Source organism: Brachypodium distachyon, chromosome 4 (assembly GCF_000005505.3).
Source record: "Brachypodium distachyon strain Bd21 chromosome 4, Brachypodium_distachyon_v3.0, whole genome shotgun sequence".
Lineage (NCBI taxonomy): Eukaryota > Viridiplantae > Streptophyta > Magnoliopsida > Poales > Poaceae > Brachypodium > Brachypodium distachyon.
The window spans coordinates 36,177,656-36,200,113 of NC_016134.3; the positions used below are offsets into that span (position 1 = coordinate 36,177,656).

At 49.7% G+C, this 22,458-nt stretch overlaps 2 protein-coding genes, 1 long non-coding RNA gene, 1 other non-coding gene and 1 pseudogene across 4 annotated transcripts; 2 read left to right on the plus strand and 3 right to left on the minus strand.

The window, feature by feature from the left end:
• Nucleotides 1-4,331: 4,331 nt before the first annotated feature.
• On the minus strand, nucleotides 4,332-9,115 carry LOC100843305 (putrescine hydroxycinnamoyltransferase 1). Its single transcript, XM_003578088.4, has 2 exons — nucleotides 8,318-9,115; nucleotides 4,332-5,462 (listed from the first exon to the last, which is right to left on the minus strand). Exons 1-2 carry the CDS (start codon nucleotides 8,750-8,752, stop codon nucleotides 4,596-4,598), a joined length of 1,302 nt encoding a protein of 433 aa, XP_003578136.1. The 5' UTR covers nucleotides 8,753-9,115; the 3' UTR covers nucleotides 4,332-4,595.
• Nucleotides 9,116-10,500: 1,385 nt separating this feature from the next.
• MIR7745 (microRNA MIR7745) lies at nucleotides 10,501-10,586 on the minus strand. The gene has a single exon (NR_127032.1). It is a non-coding gene; the product is annotated as a microRNA MIR7745 (primary transcript).
• Nucleotides 10,587-11,946: 1,360 nt separating this feature from the next.
• On the plus strand, nucleotides 11,947-13,233 carry LOC100829834 (annotated as a pseudogene).
• Nucleotides 13,234-13,989: 756 nt separating this feature from the next.
• LOC106866609 lies at nucleotides 13,990-14,695 on the minus strand. Its single transcript, XR_001407498.2, has 2 exons — nucleotides 14,553-14,695; nucleotides 13,990-14,445 (listed from the first exon to the last, which is right to left on the minus strand). It is a non-coding gene; the product is annotated as an uncharacterized LOC106866609 (long non-coding RNA).
• Nucleotides 14,696-15,900: 1,205 nt separating this feature from the next.
• On the plus strand, nucleotides 15,901-20,427 carry LOC100843814 (cellulose synthase A catalytic subunit 9 [UDP-forming]). The gene is made up of 11 exons (XM_003578089.4): nucleotides 15,901-16,541; nucleotides 16,616-16,712; nucleotides 16,822-16,942; nucleotides 17,083-17,349; nucleotides 17,428-17,773; nucleotides 17,863-18,126; nucleotides 18,224-18,436; nucleotides 18,527-18,728; nucleotides 18,816-19,012; nucleotides 19,113-19,466; nucleotides 19,567-20,427. Exons 1-11 carry the CDS (start codon nucleotides 16,035-16,037, stop codon nucleotides 20,152-20,154), a joined length of 3,156 nt encoding a protein of 1,051 aa, XP_003578137.1. The 5' UTR covers nucleotides 15,901-16,034; the 3' UTR covers nucleotides 20,155-20,427.
• Nucleotides 20,428-22,458: the final 2,031 nt, after the last annotated feature.

Consider the following 22,458-nt stretch of genomic DNA (forward strand, 5'->3'; position numbering starts at 1 on the left):
GCTTTGGAGTTTGTCCTTAATGAAAATATCCTAATCCTCTTGATATTAGAGTCTCTCCCAACAGAATTTGATCAGTTCAAGATCAATTATAATTCCCTGAAAGAAAAATGGTCGCTCGCGGAGATGACTCTTCGAGTTGTTGAGGAAGAACAGAGGATCATGAAATAGGCAAAGGATCAGGCTTTTCATGTTGGCTCTTCCAAGAGAAAACATGACGGCCAGGCATCTTCCTCAAAGGCCCCAAAGAAGCAATTCATCCAAAATGATACTCAAGCTGCTCCAAAGGGCAAGGGCCAGGCTGCCAGCTCCTTTGCTGGAGATGTGAAGAATATTTGCCATTTTTGCAAGGAGGTAGCCCATTTCCGGAAGAATTGCCCTGGATTCCTCAAGTGGATGATGAAGAGAGGTAATGATGAAGTTACTTTCGTTGATGAATCATAGTATGTTGATTTTTCTCGAAATACATGGTGGATTGACTCAGGTGCAACCGTTCATGTTGCAAACTCCTTGCAGGGATTAAGTTTGATCCACACCATAAAACAAGAAGCATTAAAGTCGCCAATGGGAAGGAAGCCGATGTTGAAGCCATGGGGACTCTCACATTGGAGATGCACACCGGCTTTCATCTACATTTGAATAATGTCCTTTACGTACCTACATTGAGTAGGAATTTAATTTCAGTTTCTTGCTTAGACGATATTTCAATTGCATGTTTGTTTGGAAATCAACGATGCGTTATCAAACATTGTAATAATGACGTTGGCCTCAGTGTCAGACGAGGCAAATTATATATGTTAATGCTTAATTCTTTGGTTGACGTTTTAAATGTGAGTGATGTTAATGTTTTGAATGATGAATGTAATGCTGAGAAGAAATGGAAAAACACAAGTACTTCTTCGAAATTGTGGCATCGTCGCTTAGGCCACATTTCGAGGGGGAGAATGGAACGTCTTATTAAAAATGAAATACTTCTCCCATTAGACTTCTCAGATGCAGACAAGTGTATTGACTGTATTAAAGGAAAATATGCAAAAACGATTAAGAAGGAAGCTACAAGAGCCTCACGGGTCCTCGAATTAATTCATACTGACATATGCGGACCCTTAAATATTAAGTCTGTAGACGGGTTTGATTCATTCATCACGTTCACGGACGGTTTTTCCCGTTACGGATATATTTACCCCATACACGAACGATCTGAAGCTTTGGACAAATTTAAGATATTTAAAGCCGAAGTTGAAAATCAATTGAACGAAAAGATCAAAGTTGTACGTTCTGATCATGAGGGAGAATATTATGGAAGGCACGCTCCTTATGGGCAAATTCCAGGACCTTTTGCAAAATTTCTAGCTGAAAATGGGATTGTTGCCCAATATTCAATGCCTGGTGAACCTCAGCAAAATGGTGTGGCTGAGCGTCGCAATCGCACACTCATGGATATGGTGCGAAGTATGCTCAGTCATGCAAGTTTGCCAGTTGGCCTATGGATGGAGGCTCTAAAGACAGCTGCGCACATATTAAATCTCGCTCCAACAAAGTCAGCACCGAACACACCTTATGAGATGTTGACGGGAAAGAAGCCGAGTTTAAACTATTTGCGTGTATGGGGCTGCCCTGCAGAAGCAAGAATTTTCAATCACAACTTAAGAAATTAGATCCAAAAACGATATGTTGCCATTTTATTGGATACCCTTATAGGGAAAAGGGATACCATTCTTATTGTCCGGGTCACACCACTAAATTTGTGGAGACCCGACAAGCGGTATTTTTTGAGGATAATGCAGTCACGGAAATAAGGGAAATTAATCTTGAGGAGAAACGGGTATGTGTCCCGTCCCCGGCCATCCAAGAGATTTATCTCCCAATACGAAATATTAACGTGACACGGAATATTGAACCTGAGGTTCGTCGCTCAGGCGCTCAACCAAATGGAGATTCTGAAACAGAAGAAGGTCACCAGCCAACTGGAGACCAAGAAAATGAGGATCCTCCACCAGAAAATGATCCTCCACCATCACCTCCTGTGAGGAGATCACAACGTGAAAGAAAGAAGGCCATGCCAGATGATTATGTTACTTTTATGAGTGAGGATATAAATGATGTTGGAAAGGTGGAGGACCCATCCTCATATAAGGAAGCGATCAAAAGCGAAAACTCGTCTAAGTGGGTAACTGCCATGGCGGACGAATTGAAATCTATGGACACAAATAATGTTTGTGACTTAGTAGAAATTCCCAATGGAGCTAAAAGGGTAGGCTGCAAGTGGGTCTACAAAACTAAATATGACTCCAAAGGGAATGTCGAAAGATTTAAAGCAAGGCTTGTCGCAAAAGGGTTTACACAGCGAGAGGGAATCAATTACAACGAGACTTTTTCTCCTGTGTCATCCAAGGATTCTTTTATAATCGTTATGGCATTAGTGGCTCATTATGATCTAGAGCTACATCAAATGGACGTTAAAACGGCATTCCTAAATGGCGATTTAAATGAAGATGTATACATGACTCAACCGAAAGGTTTTGTGGTGGAAGGGAAAGAATTTAGCATGTCGTCTAAAGAAGTCGATTTATGGCTTGAAGCAAGCTTCAAGACAATGGTACCTCAAGTTCGATGAAGTGATTCGAACTTTTGGTTTTACGGAAAATGTTGTGGACAACTGCATATACGTCAAATTTAAAGGTAGTTGCTTCACAATTTTAGTCCTATATGTGGATGCCATATTGTTGGCATGTAGCGATAAGAATATGCTATACGAAACCAAGAATTTTCTGTCATCTAATTTTGATATGAAAGATCTCGGTGAAGCCTCATATGTCCTTGGCATTGAGATTCATCGAGATAGGTCTAAATGCACATTGGGACTATCATAGAAAGCATACTTTGAGAGGGTACTGATGAAATACAATATGCACAAGTTCTCCTCCTCACCTGCTCCTATAGTCAAGGGCGATAAGTTTGGGACATTTCAGTGCCCGAGAAACCAAATTGAAGCTGATCAAATGAAGCATGTTCCTTACGCTTCAGCTGTCGGAAGCATTATGTATGCACAAGTATGTACACGTCCTGACTTATCTTATGTTACCGGGATGCTTGGCAGATACCAATCGAATCCAGGACCAGACCACTGGAAGGCCGCAAAGAAAGTCTTGCGTTATATGCAAGGTACTAAAGATTACATGCTAACATATCGAAAATCTGATAACCTGGAAGTTGTTGATTATTCAGATGCTGATTTTGCCGGGTGTGTGGATAGTAAGAAATCCACGTCAGGTTATATATTCACACTCGTTGGGGGAGCCATATCGTGGAAAAGCTCCAAGCAAACCTTGACTGCCTCATCTACGATGCAAGCAGAATTTGTAGCATGTTATGAGACCACTGCGCAGGCTGTATGGCTAAAGAATTTTATTCCCGGACTTAAAGTGGTAGACAGCATTTCTAAACCACTGGTGTTGTACTGCGATAATGAACCTGCAGTTTTCTATACGAGTAACAACAAGTCAAGTGCTGTTGCCAAGCACATTGACATAAAGTATCATGTTGTGAAAGATAAAATCCAGGATCAAACCATTGATGTCAGGCATATCAGCACTACTCATATGCTTGCGGATCCGCTAACCAAGGGCTTATCACCCAATATTTTTCGTGATCATGTTGCCGGCATGGGAACACTGGAAGCCGAATGATCCTGGAAATTTAAGGGACCAATAAAAGGAACCACTCCCAATAAGAAAAATGTGATCTTTTGAAACAGGCTGCTATACTATAAGTATTGAGTTTCAAAGACATTTTATCGGTCATTGTAACACCCTACTTTGGTATGATATTCCTGTGGAAAGGGATGAATGTAAATAAGCCTAACGATCAAGGGGGAGAATGTAGGTTGATCTTGGCTTTGACCGAGTCAGAAGGAATTAGGATAAGGGTGAGGCCCACGAACCATCGGGGATGCCAAACCAATCGATGGTTCTGGTCCCCTGTCGTGCAGTGCTATATAAGAAAGGGGATCGGCAGCAGATGGAGATGTGACTCTCGTTCTCGTTTTGCCCACGAAACCTCGAAACCCTAAACTCAAACCGATCTGGGAAGCACTGTTTACGGCGGGAAGACCCGAGCCTTCTGCTCCTGTTCCGGGGCAGTGCAGGTGGTGGCCGGAAGGAAGGAGGAGTTTCACCAGAACCCCTCCATTGACTACTTCCCGTACTTCCTCTACGGCATCGCCACCGGTTCATCTCTCCACCGACTCCACGACAATGGTATCGTCCTCCATCGCACGTATGAACCTCCTTATTTCCTCTACTGTTAGTGCTCTATTAATGGCCAATGCATGATTAAGTTTAATCTAATGAATCTCAAGTTCTAACAAGATAGACAAACTTGTGGCTATTCTCATTTGAACTTTTGTATAGATACTTAGACGATGTCTTAGTGAAGAAAGGCGGAAGAAACAAGCAGCAACCTTCACACCAACACAGCAGCATCCTGCGTTATGATACAGCACACCCACGGGACTAGTCTCTCTCCCTCGCGATGCCCAGGGGGCTCTTGTGCTCTTCTTCTTCTTCTTCTTCTAAAGGCTCGTAGCCATTCGTCGATCACTCCCCGTAGAAGGCCTTCTCGAAGCACTGCAGGTACTCTGGCTCGAGCGCGAACAGCACGGACACGCCGTCGTCCTTGTCGGGCGCCTGCGTGACGTAGGCGGTGCCGCTGCCGAACATCTGCGCGGGCGCCACGAACTCCGGGCGGCCCCAGCCGAAGTCGGCGTCGTGGATTGGCATCCCGAGCCAGCTGACCACCCACAGGTCCGTCTCCGGCATGAACTGCCCGCGCGCCGCCTGGCTGCCCTTCTCCGACTCCAGCTCCAGGTAGTCGATCACGGACCTCACGAACGCGTCGTCCACCCGCGCCACGGCGCGCTTGATCCGCTCCGCCACGAACCCCAGCGGCTGCGACAGCACGTCGCCCACGCGCACCGTGACGAGGTCCCGCACGATGGCGTTGCCGAAGTAGTGCGCCGGCAGCGGCGGGCGCAGGCGCTGCCTGATGTTGGCCGGCACCCGGAGCCTGGACTCGGCGTCCGGGGCCAGGCCCCGGGCCACGCACATGGCGCGCCACAGGTGCGCGGTCACCGCGCAGTAGGTGGACACGCCGGGCGCGCAGTCGGACTTTATGTCGGCGAGGAGCTTGGGCGGCACGGCGTAGACGCGGGTCACGAACGGGCGCGGCATGCCGTTGAGGTTACTCGGGGAGTAGACCGGGTGCTCGGAGGTGACGCTGGGAGGGGAGCGCGCGCGCAGGAGCGTGCGCTCGTGGCATGGCGGGGATGGGGACACGGACGCGGCGTCCAGCCCGCGCGCCAGGGACGTCCACGTCCGGATGAACTGGATCGCGCCCGCGCCGTCCATCGTCACGTGGTGCATGCCCGTGCCCACGGCCACGCCGCCGCACTTGAGGAAGGTCACCTGCAAAACCAAATCGCACGGATGCTTGTTGGTTACATTTCCAAAATCTTGTCCAGGTTCACTTCGAGCATAGCAGACGAGAAAAAAACAACACACTCCCTCCGATCCATATTTAAAAAATTCTATCATCTTCTTCCGATGCTAAGCAACAAAAATACTCAAAGAGCATGCGTGGCTCGCATGACATGCAAGGCAATAATACTCCTTTTTTTTTTAACGCAGGCAATAATACTCCTTTGTGTCCAAATTGTCAACAATGAAAATCGTATCGTCGTCTTGTACTTGGATAAACGGTTGGTCGCAACGCCTGGTCGCCTGCAGAACGATAGCAACTACTCCAGGCCATAGCTGCAAACAAGATTACTACTCTAGCCCTGTGATCCAAGGCCCACTCTTCAAACAACGCCAGAAAATCCACGCGCATGTCATGCCTTATCTGCCGTTTTATTTCCGGATCGATTTGGTCAAGTTATGAAACGCACCCATTTTGTTACCAATCAAATTGATCAAGTTATGAAACGCACCCATCTTATCTGCAAAGCAGTACGCGGCGTACGCCTGCGTCTACTAGAAGATTTCACTTCATCTAGGCACCTCGACAAGCGCATCCTGACCCTAGAAGGATGGACTCAGGACTCCGGCTATATGTGGGTGTGGGGGTACTTTTGGGGAAGCTGAAGCAGTAAAGCAGAGCCGTCGCTCTCGATGTCCATCTCAAGTTCTCAATGATTCAGATCAGGTGAAGCCGTGCAAGTGGTTTCTACATGCGGAATTGAGGATAGACACAAACACAGAGGGGAAAGAAATCTGGAGAAAGATAAGACCGAAGTGGTAAAAAGAAATCAAAGAAAGCCCATCGATGAGCTCGTGGGTCCCACGGGTTTGGAAGTACTCTCCCGTCGGGAAAAAAGAAAAGAGAAACAGAGCTCGTGGATCCCACGGGTTTGGAAGTATTCTCCCCTTTGGAAGTACTCTGTAGGCCTAGAGGTCCTCCAGAGAAATTGTTGTGTCATGCACAACGAAGATACCGTACAAGTTTTTTGCGGGTATTCTTCTCTTCTTACATAACGCAAACAGATATAATCTGGGCTTACGAACTACAGTTTGTACTAATGGAACGAATTGTATTCACAAATATATATTTCGAATTTAAAAAATGAAACTTTGAGCAGATTAAACTACGTCAAGTCAATCGGGGCCGGCGGCCCAGCAAGTAGACGCATAAAATCTTCTAATTTATCCGATCTTGTATTTCTTTGTGCTGAGGGAATGACAACACAATCTTATCTTAACTTGCAACACGTTCCATTTATGTCAGCAAACAGGACAAAAACAAACGGGTCCACAGAGAAAACACACCGTCCGGTAACCGAAAGGAATCTTTACGGTAAAAAGGTCGATCTCACCGGCCGGGAAACACCAAGAAAAAAAAGCAAAAAAAAAACACCGGTTTATCGCGATCAAGGCCGGCGTGGTACTAGCCGCGGGGGAGAACTCGTCGGCTTCACAAGCGTTGACGCGCCTGCATGGGCGGCCATGTTCCCTAGCGTGTACTGTGGAGAAGACACTATACGCGCCGTGTCGCTCCGGGCGCATTCGGCCGGGCTGTGTCACTCACGACACTCACAAGTCACACACATAACACATAAGACAACGAGGGGCGGCGTCAAGATCAGAAGCTTCAACTATCCGCTGGGGCCAACCATATACACATCTTGGTCAGCTTCTTTGGCACTGATGTTTGATGGCTGACGTGGACTATACTCGTGGCAGTAGTAGTAGTGGCGATCTGATCTCACAGTCTCACTGCCGGACTGTTAGTTACATGTACTACCGATTTGCAATTAGTGAGTCCAAAAGGCATTCACTAACCAGAATAGATGGTACAGAAGAAAAAAGATAAATGGAGAAAACCAATCCCGTCCTTCGGTTGGAACCTACGTACAGGTACAGTACAACGGTAGATATGGAACTTAGCAGTTTGATTGATCATTAAAATTCCACACAAGCACTATGCTGACCTCTCTTTAATTACTACAACTGGCATGGAACTGCATAATTGATCCTGGTTTAAGTATTTTTACAGTTTTTTCTAGCCGGTGATTTTGCGGCCAAGAGGAGATCACTCTCACCCGTCAGTTGCCGTTCTGCTTTATCTATTCCCGGAAGCATCCAGCGTGGTGGGGCCCAGCGACAATCGATTGATGGTGATTTTGATGTTATTTTCCCTCAGCATCATCCTACAGCCGTCCCGTGCTCTTCTCGTTCGCGAAAGCATCCGTGGATCGATCGTTCCCGGACGAAAACTACTAGAAAGCGACTGCGGCTGGGCCGTGTCGTTCCTTTCCAAGAGATCTCCTACGAGCAGTTCTTCCGATTTTGGTTATGGGGCCTCAGGAAAATTATTACCCGTAGTTATAACGAGCTACAGTTCGTCAACATCGTTGTTGTAACCTAGGGCCTAGCACGTGCACATCTAGGCTACATATTTAACGCAGATAGGACCACCAATTTAGCACTCTGTTTTACTCCATAGTTTATGATCTTGAACAGAAGTTATTTTTTGCTGATTTGTGCTCGAGTTGTACCAATCAACAGTCGACATGTTACGGCTTCGAGAAGCTCTTGCGCCACCCGGTACTGCGTCGACTGCTTGCCGTTACGACGCCTCGCTGTAGAGGTGGGGCCCGGCTGTCGGGGGTCCCACACGACAGCGAGGGGACATTGAACTTTCTAGCGTCGATTTTCCACCGACGTGCGGCCCGAAAAAAAAACTTTTCGTGAAAATGAAGAAGAACAAGGGAATGGTAAACTCCTCCGCCCCCCCCCCCCCCCCACACACACGAAGAAAGTACCTGGACCATGGCGAGGACGCAGGGCGGGTCGCCGGAGGCGGCGAAGGGGACTAGCAGGCGGCGCGCCTCCGGGGAGGGCTCGAAGTCCCTGAACATCTCGTCGCCGGTGAAGTCGGCCCGCGCGACGACGAAGAGCGCGCCCTCGCCGTTGCAGTCGATCTCGAGGCGGCCGCCGGGGCCCACCGCCATCCGGCCCGCCAGCGGGTAGAAGGGCACCAGCGCCCTCGCCAGCGCCTCCCGCAGCCTCTCCGGCGCGAAGAACCCTTCCGCGTCTTCGCCGCCATCGGCGTCGGGGGCCGCGGGCGCGGGGTAGTAGTAGACGAGCGGCGTGTGCGTCTTGGGCACGGCGAGGTCGAGGTTGGAGAGCCACAGCGCGTGCCGCGGCGTCGCCTCGCTCGGCGCCACCAGCGTCGACTCCACCACCTCCACCTTCATCTCGCTAGATCGATCGATCCCCTTCTCTCTCTTGCTCGCTTGCTAATTTGATATCGAGCTGTCCCCTTTGCTTGTGTGATGCGGTTTGGGCAGTCCTTGCGCTGTTGCGTGTGTGTGGAGCGGCGAAAGAGTGTGAGGGTTTATTAATAGAGGAGGAGCGGCGAAAGAGACGACAGGGGCTGCTGTGCTAAACCTACTCCATTTACCGTCCGGTAGTAAATTAGATAATCGACAGAGGCTGCTGTGGTAACTGGTATCACGTGCGTGCGATTGTTCTGGTCGGGATTGGTTAATTTTAGCCGTGGCGTTAAGGACGTGAAGCTAAACTACGCTTTAAAGATCTTGTACTGGGGTAAGTGTCTCGTACTAGCTTAGCTAGAGCAGAATTGCTCTTTTAGCTTAGCTAGCCAGTAGCTTTTATTTTCTTGTAGTAATCCTTTCTCGTGTCCGCTTTTTGTTCCTTCCAGGCAGCTTCCTATGCCCGTGTGATAGTTTTTCAGCATTTTTGCACGAATAGAGATAGGAATCGTGTCAAAAATCGAAAACCAGAGTGGCCATGCGCAACTCTGTCACGTGTTTTTCTTCACCGTCGAATTGACCCTTGTAAAGCTGTCTAGTAATTCGCCGCTCCAGCACCTTGCTCGTAGAGTCGTAGTACTACACTTCGTCCTGTCCATTCTTAATTACCGGCACTAAACGCGAAAGGTAATAATTAGCTAATAATTAAGCAAAGGTGACACTGACGCCTACCGTACACACAGCGCGAGCGAGGCTGGAAATGGACACGAAACCAGTAAGAATCGCCTTATTTTTACGATCAACGGTACGTCAGAGGAGATCCATTATCATCCATCGCCATCGGTCGGTCGAATGGCCGATAGGCAGCGAGCCTGGTGCTATACTGCTATGCTTAGGAACGGCCAGACGTTCGTGCCAAACTGTCAACCACGGGGCGAGAATATGCATATGTGTGTCGATCCGGGCAATCCGGCCGGTCGTCTCAGAACGTGAGTGAGGATTGATATATAAAAGGTTTGAAGCAACGACACCGTTGCACGTATAGCATGCTCAAGGGTCCTTTCTTTCTGCCAAGGCAGTAAATAACCATCTGATGATCTGTTCTGGGAAGCCATTGTTCAACAAAAAAAAATCTTGTTTCTGCCTAGAAACTCGCAGCGGACACTCTTGCGGTGATGCAGTATAGGCAGGGAGATGATGGATGCGTATGGAGATGATAAGGTTCTGGAAGCTTCGGCGTGTCAAAAAAACCATCGTTGCAGCGGAAAAGGACGGTGTGATGATCCTCCTTGGGTACACAAGGAAACGCGCGCGACAGTTATGCTTTGTACAAATGCCACATATTTTTTTAAGACGGCAAGTCGGCGTCGAGTCTCAGCACAACTTCTGTGTGGCCTCATTTTTGATCTGATCTGTTCATCTGTTGCCCTGTTGGGCCGATTCCATCTTGGACCCGAACCCGATGAGCAAAGGGAAAACTCCCATGCACAGAGGCGTGTTCGTCAGTCCGTCTCCAACTGCCAGGGAACAGAGAAGCGTCTCCGGGTTGGCACAAGCCAAGGAATGGTTGGATAAAAAGGAATTTCGATGCGAGTTTTAGAGACACGCAAGGAGTCGTGGGCCGTCACAAGGCCATCTCCAGTAAATACATGTCAGCAGGTATTAAGAATGTGTCATGTAGGACTTTTCATGATAAAAAGTGAATTAGTGGCTATCTATATAAAAAACTGTTTTGACTCTTGTACCAAGACTTAAGTAACAACAAAACACTTGTTGGAGACATCTCTTGTTACTAAAGCCTTACTTTGTGGGTCCCACCCTCTCACATTCATCTATTGCCTTTTCAATCTTAACACTAAATCTTAGTAACCATGGAGATGTTGTTACCAGTCATGGGATAAAATATTCACTACCTTCTTAGTAACCGCCTAAGTAACGCCTTGTTGAAGATGCCCTAATCCTACCGGTCTTCTTGCGAATACCGAGCAAATAATTGCAGGCAGAAAAAATATATTTTTCATCCATTAGCTTGTCGAAAAGTACACAAATGCTACTCTACGAGATTGGATGGATATGTATCCTTTTTTATTTATCGTTTAGTACATATTTCACCATTTTATAGTATATTGCAATAGGTCAATTGACCTGCTGTTTTCCACAAAAAAAGAATACACAAATGGTTCTTCAGCGGTCTTTACTATGCATTTCGTCTCTCAATTGTCGAGACCAACCAGCAATGATCCTTCGTTCCACAGGAAGTGATATTAGTGCCAACGTGTCATGTTTTTGGCCTTGAAATACCACACCGACTTAGATTTTCCTTTGTTTTCTCGGCGGAAACAAATTGACTCGGCGGTTGAAAAGAAAGGTGATGCCAACTTCGCAGGCTGGCATGGCAATTCTGAGACCAAAACTATGATACGATGACAGTAATATCGCTTTGGATGGGGTGAGAGACCATTCCTGTCAGGTTTCAACGGCTGGGGATGAAAATACAAAGGAAAAAAGACGATTGGCGTACTTTTTTGATAGATTGAGGAACGATAAATATACTTTTCTTTTGCAAAAATGCAGGAACATGAAGTGTGTAAGATTCATGGAAGACGTAATGAATGGAGCTGCTTATGAGCTAGCTAAGGTTGCGCGATGGAGCGGGTCAGAGTGTGTTGCACGGTTCGGTACCTGCCCGCTTGGAAGGAATCGTTCTCTGTGATTGTATTGATATGTTGAGTATACATCCCCTTTTAAAAAAATAGCGTGCTTGACAGGATGCACTTTACGGTAACTTACGTACCGGATATTGAAGGATAATGAAGGTGTCGTGTGACCTTATTTAGTTCATTATGAACAAAAAAATTAAAATCACGTCGCGAAAAAACTTGTTCATTTGTTTGAACTAAAATGTCGAGGACGACCTTCATCATCACCTTTTTTCATCTCTACCCAAGAACATAATTGTGCGAAACAGATGTTTGATTCCATCACCACTTCATAATCGTAATGGTACAATACAAGGACCTGATCCGTTTACCAAAAGAAGGACCCGATTCATCATCATCTAAAGTTCAAGCGATTTGGGCCAGCCAATGGGAATAGAATCAAGTCTGGATGAGCACCGGGCCGAATGGCGCCTTGTGCCCTTGTCCCTGCTTTACGCCAGTAAATTAACCGTCCGGACGTCGTCACACGTTTCGTGGTCAATGGGCTTTGATTACTGAACAAGAAGGACCCTGAGGGCAGGGAAAACCCATGTCTTCCCTATTTGTCCATTCTTGTCCATACGAGCTCCATGTGAAAAAACAACGACCCAACGAAACCTCCCGTTTGTCTAATTTCTGTCCACCTTTCCCGTATCTTCCCCAAACATGAGGAAAGTACAGGGACTCCCCATTGTCTGCCGGGCCCACAAGCCAGAATCCTGTAGGCTGTTTTCATCTTCCACCTTTCTCTCTCTGTCTCAACCCGAGGTCCCCTCCTCCTGCCGCCGCCGCCGCCGCCGGATCCGCCGCCCCCTCCTCCTCTGCTCCCCCACCCGCCTCCTTTCCCGCATCCACGTCGTCGCCTCCTCCTCTCTCTCCGGGTCACCGGCGTCGTCGACGACCACCCCGGCGCGCAGCCGGCTCGTCCGGGAGGCGGCGGACCGCGCGCTCGCGCTGGGGCTGCTGCGCCATCCTCGCGTGCCGCTGCCGTCGTCTCCAGGCTGCCCACCGCCCAGCCCCTCGCGCCACCCCTCCGCCGCTGGCACCTCGGCACCGGGGAAGGCCTCGAAGACCCCTGCGCTCGCGAGGAAGGCGAAGGTCCTCGGGCGGTAGTGCCCGGCTGCCACGAGCTGCTGTTCCCGGCGCTCCTCAGCGAGGCCTCCGACTACATCGCGCCGCTGGAGATGCAGGTGCACGCCATGACGGCTCTGGCCCAGGTCCTGTCCAGCGTCTTCTCCTCAGCCTGATTTTGGTTCCTTTTTTTTTAAGCTCAAACATTGTACAAAGTACCAATCCGTTCAGCTGATTTTTGTAAACTGGAATCAACATCTGATTTGGATACATTTGATTGTTTGTTGTTCAAGAGATAGCAAGAGCAAGAATCACTGTTTTGTGTTGTTCACACAACGGTACACATTTGATTTTATACAGTGCATAGCAGGAAACAAATTTTGCTGAAAGAGGATTGAAGTTTACTGCACCTGCCGCAGCTTGCATTTCATTCCAGTGAGTCACAAGATGAGTGAGTGAGCAGATGGAGAGGTTCATGCCTTTTAACTTTGAACTCACTTGCGCAAAGTAGACCGTATTTTACCATTGATTTGTTCCTATGGTCTCTACTGATCTGAAAGCAACTAGCCTGCTAGTGTGTCAAGAGTATCTTTTAAGGGGTAATCGGAATATTTAAGATGTATATGTAAAATAGATTAACATGTAGCCTGCTGGTGTGAAGGCTTAAATTATTAATGATGTTCAAATCATGTATATAGGTGCAAAATAATGAGATTACCATTGGATAACTTGATATTTTGTTCATCCCCATTTGGATAACTTGGACAAATGTGGAGGACAAGATGCCCTAAAAAGAAAAGGAAAAAAAAAAGCTAGCCGGGGGAACTGATTCGTGTAGCCATCGTGGGTCGGCCATCTGGTCATCGTCTGTGCATTTTAGTAGGGGTTGTTTAGTGAAAACGAGCGGGAATCCATTCTTTTCCTGGGGAAGGCTTTGGCCCTCTTTGCAGGTGAGGGGACTGTGTGAACAGCGCCCTCTTGGTGAATCTCACAAGCGAAAACGTTTCCATCTGTACCGACGAAACGATGGATGACTAGGAATATATGGACCTGTGGTGCTGGCGATCGTGCCATTACTCTTTTAAATTGAGCTCTTCCGGAACTGGAAATGTCGTGGTACGGAGGAGCTAGATTCGCGAGACTTGGAAAGCGCCGGCGGGTTCCCGATGTCGGCCAGCGTGGGGAGGATGCGATTCGTAGTAATGATGGGTTCACTACGTCGGTCAGCCGCCCGCGGTCGTGGTGATCGCTGAAACGGAGCCCGGGCGCGGCGTCGCAGCCGGGAAAAAACCGATCTGGGAGGAACGCGACGCGGAGCGGCTGATCTGATCGTTTCATGAGTGCACGCACCGACGCACGCATCCGATCCGACACGATGCGGTGCCCATTTCGGGCCGGATCGGCGATGGGCCGGTTCTTTGCCGCTTCACCTGAAGAGTCAAGATTCGCTAAAAAAAAAGCATGAAGAGTCAAGACTTTTGTTTTGGAGAGGTCAAGAACTATCAAGACTTTTGTTTTGGAGAGTTTCAATGAAGGCACAGACTGAGTCTACGGTGGTGGCCTATCTGCCGACGCCTTGAGAGAGAAATGGTTGAAACGGGCTTGCCATTCTGGCTACATTAACTTTTGCAACTTCGGCCCAGTTTGACGAAGATTATGATGCCGATGAAAGGAAGGCCTTACGGGTCTGGAACGAATATGAGCTTGTAAGCCGGTCCGACCGCGATCATAGCGTAGTCTAGCCAGGCCACCCTCACATGAGTCATGAGTGACCCATCAAAGCCCAAATCGCTATCTCTTTTTCATTTTAGCACCTGACTTCCCTGACGCTTCGATCTCAAAAAAAAAAAGGTTGCGCTGCATGTACCTACTCTCTGACGTGGTCAGATTAATAGATGATGCGTCCTGAAGATGAATTGAGGTCTTAGAAGGAGTAAAGATCCACCATATATACACCGACGTAAAGCAACAAAGCAAGAGGACCAGAGATCCGAAGAGAATTAGCACAAGACCAGATCAGGCCAGAACGAGCGGTGATGCTTCCACGTCCGTACGTGTTTGGAACGATTTTGAAGCAGTTGATGGCTTGTCACCGGCGCCGCGGCAGATCACCACTCGGTTCCATGCTTTGGTTCACGCCATTTTGTTCAGCATTTGAAGCATATTATGCCCAATATATATACATGCCCGCCTCGAGTCCTCAAGCAGGCCAGGAGCGTGACAAAGAAACTACGAATCATACGGCCATATGCCCTGCCGCGCTTATGCTTCACACCAAGCCACCGACGGTAACGTGCTGCCCATATTTTTGCCCTGACGCGTGCAAATTAAAGGCCGATCAGTCGTCCAGTACAACAGTGGCATGATCGATCGACCACCAGCAAAAACTAAAACCAAGGCTTGCATCCTACGATGCTTCAGCTTCGCGCCTGCCTGCGTTTCGCATTCAGGACGGGGACATTTCGCCTCCTCCTCCTAATCGACCGGCCAGCTTAATTAATTTTTTCATAATAAAATAAAAAGGAAAGAGTACTTTGCAGAGGATACATTTGGTGCTTGGTTTCCTCGTGACGGTTCTCGCGCATGTGGGATATCTGTTACACGATCATAGGCGTTGGTAGGTGGCGGGCCAAAAATTTAAGGTGCCTGGTCACCTTCTCCATATCACTCGGGTCAAACTGAAAAGGTGACGCGTCTCGTTTGCTTCGTGCGTGCTCAACCCTTACCCGATGGGCTGAGCCTCAAACACGGGTCGCATGGAAACGGACAGAGATCAAAACTTGAAGGCGAGCGACGACCATTTGATTACCGGAAGCGTACGGCTAGAGAGCGATGGTATTTGCTTTTTTTCCTTGATGTACACAAGATCTTGAAAGACTTCACGGATTACGATTCTGGTACTGGATGGTTTTCTATCATATCTGTAGCTGCGTAGCACAAATGTACAAGAAACGAATGCTGGGCCAAGCTCGCGAGCTAGAACAACGGGTGCATGCATTTTTTCAAATGTTCTTTGCAAGGATACTCGTACGTACGTACAACCCACCGATCACCATTAGTTTTCTCAAAAAATCGAAAAAAGGAGATGGCGGGAGACCCAAGCTTGGGTTGGTCTGGAAGGGGGTTGGTCAGGACTCAGGAGAGACGCGCGCACCTTGCCTGAGCCTGACAACGGCAGCAGAATCCAGCGCAGCGCACCGGCAAAACCAAACCTTTCGCTTCACTTCGCGGCAACGGGGACTCCACACCCAACCCGCCAAGCTCCCCCTCACCGTCCGGCCACGTCGATCCACAGACCAAATCACAACTCCTTTCTTCGAACTTCGAACAGCCACCCCTCACCTCTCCCCCACCCGCCAAAACACCTAACCCTCTCATATAGCCCCCCAGCCCCTGCCACAAGCGAACCAACTAAGCACCCACACTTAGCCCCCGTCTCCTCTCGCCCTGCGCTGCGCTGCACCGGCGCTGCGGCGGAGATCGACCGGCCGGCGATGGAGGCGGGCGCCGGGCTGGTGGCCGGGTCGCACAACCGGAACGAGCTGGTGCTGATCCGGGGCCACGAGGACCACAAGCCGGTGCGGGCGCTGAGCGGGCAGGTGTGCGAGATATGTGGCGACGAGGTGGGCCGCACGGCGGACGGCGACCAGCTCTTCGTCGCCTGCAACGAGTGTGGCTTCCCCGTGTGCCGCCCGTGCTACGAGTACGAGCGCCGGGAGGGCACCCAGAACTGCCCCCAGTGCAAGACCCGCTACAAGCGCCTCAAGGGCAGCCCCCGGGTGGAGGGCGACGACGACGAGGAGGACATCGACGACATCGAGCACGAGTTCAACATCGACGACGATGACAAGCAGCGTGCCATCCAGCTGCACAACAACAGCCACATCACTGAGGCGATGTTGCACGGCAGGATGAGCTATGGGAGGGCTTCTGAGGATGGCGGCGAGGGCAATAACACCCCCCTTGTCCCGCCCATCATCACCGGCAATCGCTCCATGCCGGTACGTGTACACACACACACACACACACATGATTCTCACCAGCTGTATTGTATTCGTGACTGCTGCAATTTCAGGTGAGCGGGGAGTTTCCGATGTCGGCAAGCCATGGCCATGGCGACTTCTCCTCCTCCCTGCACAAGCGCATCCATCCCTACCCAATGTCTGAGCCAGGTTACTTACCACTCACTGCAAAATCATCGTAGTTTAAGAATCGGTAATTGATGTGCTGAAGCGACATTGGTCACTTAATTGCTGACGAGGACGGAAGAATTTTGATCAGGGAGTGCAAAGTGGGACGAGAAGAAGGAGGTGAGCTGGAAGGAGAGGATGGACGACTGGAAGTCCAAGCAGGGCATCCTCGGCACCGCCGACCCCGACGACATGGACGCAGATGTCCCAATGTACGTTAATTAAAACCCAGCCGATCGATCGACCATGATTCATGTGGGTCATGCATGGCTGATGTACTTCAAATTCCAAGAACCATTTCTCACCTGAATTTTATTTCTTGTCTGTGTGTGTGTGTGTGATCGATCTGCAGAAACGACGAGGCGAGGCAGCCGCTGTCGAGGAAGGTGTCGATCGCGTCCAGTAAGGTGAACCCGTACCGGATGGTCATCATCCTCCGTCTCATCGTCCTCTGCGTCTTCCTCCGCTACCGTATCCTCAACCCAGTCCCGGAGGCCATCCCACTGTGGCTCACCTCCATCATCTGCGAGATTTGGTTCGCCGTCTCCTGGATCCTCGACCAGTTCCCCAAGTGGTACCCCATCGACCGCGAGACCTACCTCGACCGCCTCTCACTCAGGTATCCACAAGTCTTGATTCGGACGACCAGTCATTGATGGCTCTCAACTGAACTCTGAAAGAAACAAAATGTGGACAGGTATGAGAGGGAAGGGGAGCCGTCGCTGCTGTCGCCGGTGGATCTGTTCGTCAGCACGGTGGATCCGCTCAAGGAGCCCCCTCTCGTGACCGCAAACACGGTGCTGTCCATCCTGGCCGTGGACTACCCGGTGGACAAGGTCTCGTGCTACGTCTCTGACGACGGCGCGTCCATGCTGTCGTTCGAGTCGCTGTCGGAGACGGCGGAGTTCGCCAGGAAGTGGGTGCCCTTCTGCAAGAAGTTCAACATCGAGCCACGCGCCCCGGAGTTCTACTTCTCCCGGAAGGTCGACTACCTCAAGGACAAGGTCCAGCCCACCTTCGTACAGGAGCGCCGCGCCATGAAGGTAAGTACAGACAAGACGCCCAAGTGGCAGATGAATCAGTTGAGAGAATGTGTTCTTGATAATTTTTTGTCAATTGATGGGTTGAGCAGAGAGAGTACGAGGAGTTCAAGGTGCGGATCAACGCGCTGGTGTCCAAAGCGCAGAAGGTGCCCGACGAGGGGTGGATCATGAAGGACGGCACGCCGTGGCCCGGCAACAACACCCGCGACCACCCTGGCATGATCCAGGTGTTCCTGGGGCACAGCGGAGGCCTCGACACCGACGGCAACGAACTGCCCCGCCTTGTCTATGTCTCCCGTGAGAAGCGTCCTGGGTTCCAGCACCACAAGAAGGCCGGCGCCATGAACGCTCTTGTACTGAGCTGTCACCCTTTTGTTAGCTATCTATAAACGTTGGAACTTCCTTTGCTTACGGTTCTTTGATTTTTGTTTTTGTTTTTTTAACCAACAGATCCGTGTCTCCGCCGTGCTGACTAACGCGCCATTCATGCTCAACTTGGACTGTGATCACTACATCAACAACAGCAAGGCCATCCGGGAGTCCATGTGCTTCCTCATGGACCCTCAGGTCGGCAGGAAGGTCTGCTATGTGCAATTTCCCCAGAGGTTCGACGGCATTGACGCCCACGACCGATATGCCAACAGGAACACCGTGTTCTTCGATGTAAGCCTCTAGTTCCAATCACACACCTGCATTGTATATAGATGCAATACTTGTGTCATGGATCTGACATTATTAGTTCTTGGTGATCAGATAAACATGAAGGGACTGGATGGTATCCAAGGCCCGGTGTACGTCGGAACCGGGTGCGTGTTCAGGCGACAGGCGCTCTACGGCTACAACCCTCCTAGCGGCCCCAAGAGGCCGAAGATGGTGACCTGTGACTGCTGCCCGTGCTTTGGACGCAAGAAGCGAAAGCAGGCCAAGGATGGGCTGCCAGAGAGTGTCGGTGACGGTATGCATGCATCAGAGGAAACCTGAGCATTTGTTTCAGTTCAGTCGCCTGTTGCAGCTTGGTGAAACTTTCCCTTTGATTCTTCAGGAATGGATGGTGACAAGGAGATGCTGATGTCCCAAATGAACTTCGAGAAGCGCTTCGGGCAGTCAGCGGCGTTCGTCACGTCCACGTTCATGGAGGAAGGCGGCGTCCCTCCATCGTCGAGCCCTGCTGCTCTCCTCAAGGAGGCCATCCATGTCATCAGCTGTGGCTATGAGGACAAGACTGACTGGGGTCTAGAGGTACAGGAAACCCACACAAAACCATCGCTCTGCTGGCCCTCTCTATATAGATTCAGACTTCTGTACTGATTTGTGTTCTTGCCTTGGATCGATGCTACAGCTGGGGTGGATCTATGGGTCGATCACTGAGGATATCTTGACCGGTTTCAAGATGCACTGCCGTGGGTGGCGGTCGATCTACTGCATGCCAAAGTTGGCTGCGTTCAAGGGATCGGCGCCGATCAACCTGTCCGACCGTCTGAACCAGGTGCTGCGGTGGGCGCTAGGGTCCGTGGAGATCTTCTTCAGCCGGCACAGTCCATTGCTCTACGGCTACAAGCACGGCAACCTCAAGTGGCTCGAGCGATTCGCCTACATCAACACCACCATCTACCCCTTCACCTCTCTGCCGCTGCTCGCCTACTGTACCCTCCCGGCCGTCTGCCTCCTCACCGGGAAGTTCATCATGCCACCGGTTAGTGCTACACGACCAGCCTTCACGTTCGACCTTCTTCCAACCAAGGCCACCGGTTCAAATGTCTGACGGTTTTCGTGATGTTCTTATGTCACTGCAGATTAGCACATTTGCCAGCCTCTTCTTCATCTCCCTCTTCATTTCGATCTTCGCGACTGGCATCCTGGAGCTACGATGGAGTGGAGTGAGCATCGAGGAGTGGTGGAGGAACGAGCAGTTCTGGGTCATCGGAGGGGTGTCAGCGCACCTGTTCGCTGTCATCCAGGGCCTGCTCAAGGTGCTGGCTGGGATCGACACCAACTTCACCGTCACTTCCAAGGCCACAGGCGATGAGGATGATGAGTTCGCGGAGCTCTACACCTTCAAGTGGACCACCCTCCTCATCCCACCGACGACGTTGCTCATCATCAACATCATCGGGGTTGTGGCAGGCATTTCTGACGCCATCAACAATGGCTACCAATCATGGGGCCCGCTCTTTGGCAAGCTCTTCTTCGCCTTCTGGGTGATCGTTCACCTCTACCCGTTCCTCAAGGGTCTCATGGGGAGGCAGAACAGGACGCCCACCATTGTCATCATCTGGTCTGTGTTGTTGGCCTCTATCTTCTCCCTGCTCTGGGTCAGGATCGATCCCTTTACCGTCAAGGCCAAGGGGCCTGATGTCAGGCAATGTGGCATCAACTGCTGAGCGCCTGAAGAATTCTGAAGATTGTGCATAGGGAGGAGACCAATTTCGAAGGAATTTTGTATTGTCGATGTTTTGTTCATGATATGTTTTGTGTAATATTTTGGGCCCCAAAATTGGTTTAAACAAGAAGTGAACGAAAGACCAGGTTCGATGTCAAGCAAGAAAGAGTGGTATTCAGGTCTTTAAGTGTGATTGCTCCTGTGGGAACAGAATGTATCTGGTGCACCCGGTGCACCAAACCTCAAGAATACAGGCTAAAAGTCATTACAGAAATGAAATTAATATAGTATATAAAGTAACATACATCTACCTGCTAAAATTTTTGAATTGAAATTTAAAAGAATTTCAATTAATAATTAACTAGTATAGTGCCCATGCGTTGCCACGGCCGCTTAAACATGTGCACACAAAAATTCATGTTTATACAAAACATAACAATATAATTGGACATTCAATCAAAATGATCTCGAGGCCGATGCTAGCAGCCGCGGCCACGGACATGGCACCCAGTCCACACCGCCCGCCGGCCGTGGCTAGCGTCAGAGCACGCGGTGGATAGCGCCGATCAGCTATGGACCCCTTTGCTCGTCTCTTGCACGATAATCTAATCCGGCGCCGACGCGTATCGAGAGCGGTCACCGCAAGGAGGTGCTGCGCGGGTAGTTGAGTCGGCGGCGACGGCCCGAGAAGGCAGCGCTGTGGAAATAGGAAAAGAAAGGTTCGATGGAGTGTAAGGAGACACGGAAAATCAAAACATGCACGAAAATTGATGCACGGGGGACGACAACGAAAGAAACCTTCATGCTTTTATTATTATATTATATATAGAGAGGGATAATAACTAAAGAAGGAAAACCATGCTACGAATAGTCGTTGATTCAAATTATGAGCCGTTAACGCTATCTTAGCTGAATTTGTCACTCTTTTTTTCTTTCATGAGCTGTGATTTTTTTTCTTGAGCTGTGATTTTATTTTTTATCTTAAAATTTGTGATACTCTAATGTATATTGTGCCTATGTCATCAAAAAAACATATTTTTTTAAATGACTAGCAGAATGCCCGTGCGCTGCCATGGCCCATGCAAACCACTTTTAGTTTTTTTTCTCTTTTTTTCTTTTCTTTTTCCTCTTGGGCACACCCGTTCTCCCTCTTGGGTCAGCTTCCCCGAAAGCGCCCAGCCCATTCTCGGACGAGCGTCCGCGCCCATCTTCCTCCTCGTGCCAAAAGCAGCACACACATGCTTCGGCCGCCGCAATCTCCGCCCTCAACGATGCCTCCTCGGCCCGTGACCCGTCCAGGTGCTCTGAACCGTATCCCATGGCCCTTCCCTTCCTTTTTCCCTCCTCAATCATCCCCCATAATCACGGCTGAACCGCCTTAGCGCGTGTTGTCGTAGCGGCTCCCGAGTGATCGCCGACGTGACGAAGACACGAAGTGTGACAGGAGTTTACCCAAGTTCGGACCACTCGGAGCTGTAATACCCTACGTCCTGTTTTTGTGCTTGGATTTCATTGATTTAAGGGTGTTTACAGGGGTGCCGGTGGTGGCTCCCCGGCTAGCTACTTGAACTCCTAAGAGCCTCTCAGCTCTGCCTATCTTAGTGTTACTATGCGAGGGTCTAACCTAGTCAGAGACGAGCTCAGTCCGAAAGGAACCAGTGGGATGCGAACTGAGTCAGAGTGGCTCAGATCAACACGACGGGGATGAGGGCTGAGAGAACGAGGTTGTTCCCCTGTTTTCTGTAGAATTAAACGGTGTATGACAAGATGGAGCCTGCATGCCAGAGCCACCAGCTCTCGGATGGAAGGAGACACCGCATGCTGGACCATATGTTGCATCGCAAGATCAATCTGCCGTTGCACCTACAGATAACGAGCATCACCAAAGCAGGAGAGTAAGGTCGAATGTATGAAGAGATATTTTTGGGCTTTTAATTGTGTTTTCTCCGCCGCGTCAGGGGAAGTATTTTTGTTGGATTAGGAAGGGTCTCCTATTGGGCTGCGTCAGGAGAGGGGAGCTCGACCGTCTGGAGCGGACGAAGGAGTGGTTGCGTGCGGGCGGACGAGGTGGGTCTCAGGGGCTTGACGAAAAAAAGGAAGGGAAAAAGGTAGAACGGTCCGTATTTTTTACATTGGTATAGATATAGATATAGATAGATTCAGTGCAGGTAATGGGCCAGCCGGCTTAGAAGGCCTAATATACATGCAATCCTGAGGGCCCACAAATTTTATGAGAAGTTTGACAGACGACGGTGAAGGAAACGATTCGTATTTTTTAGATAGGTATAGATATAGATATAGGTTT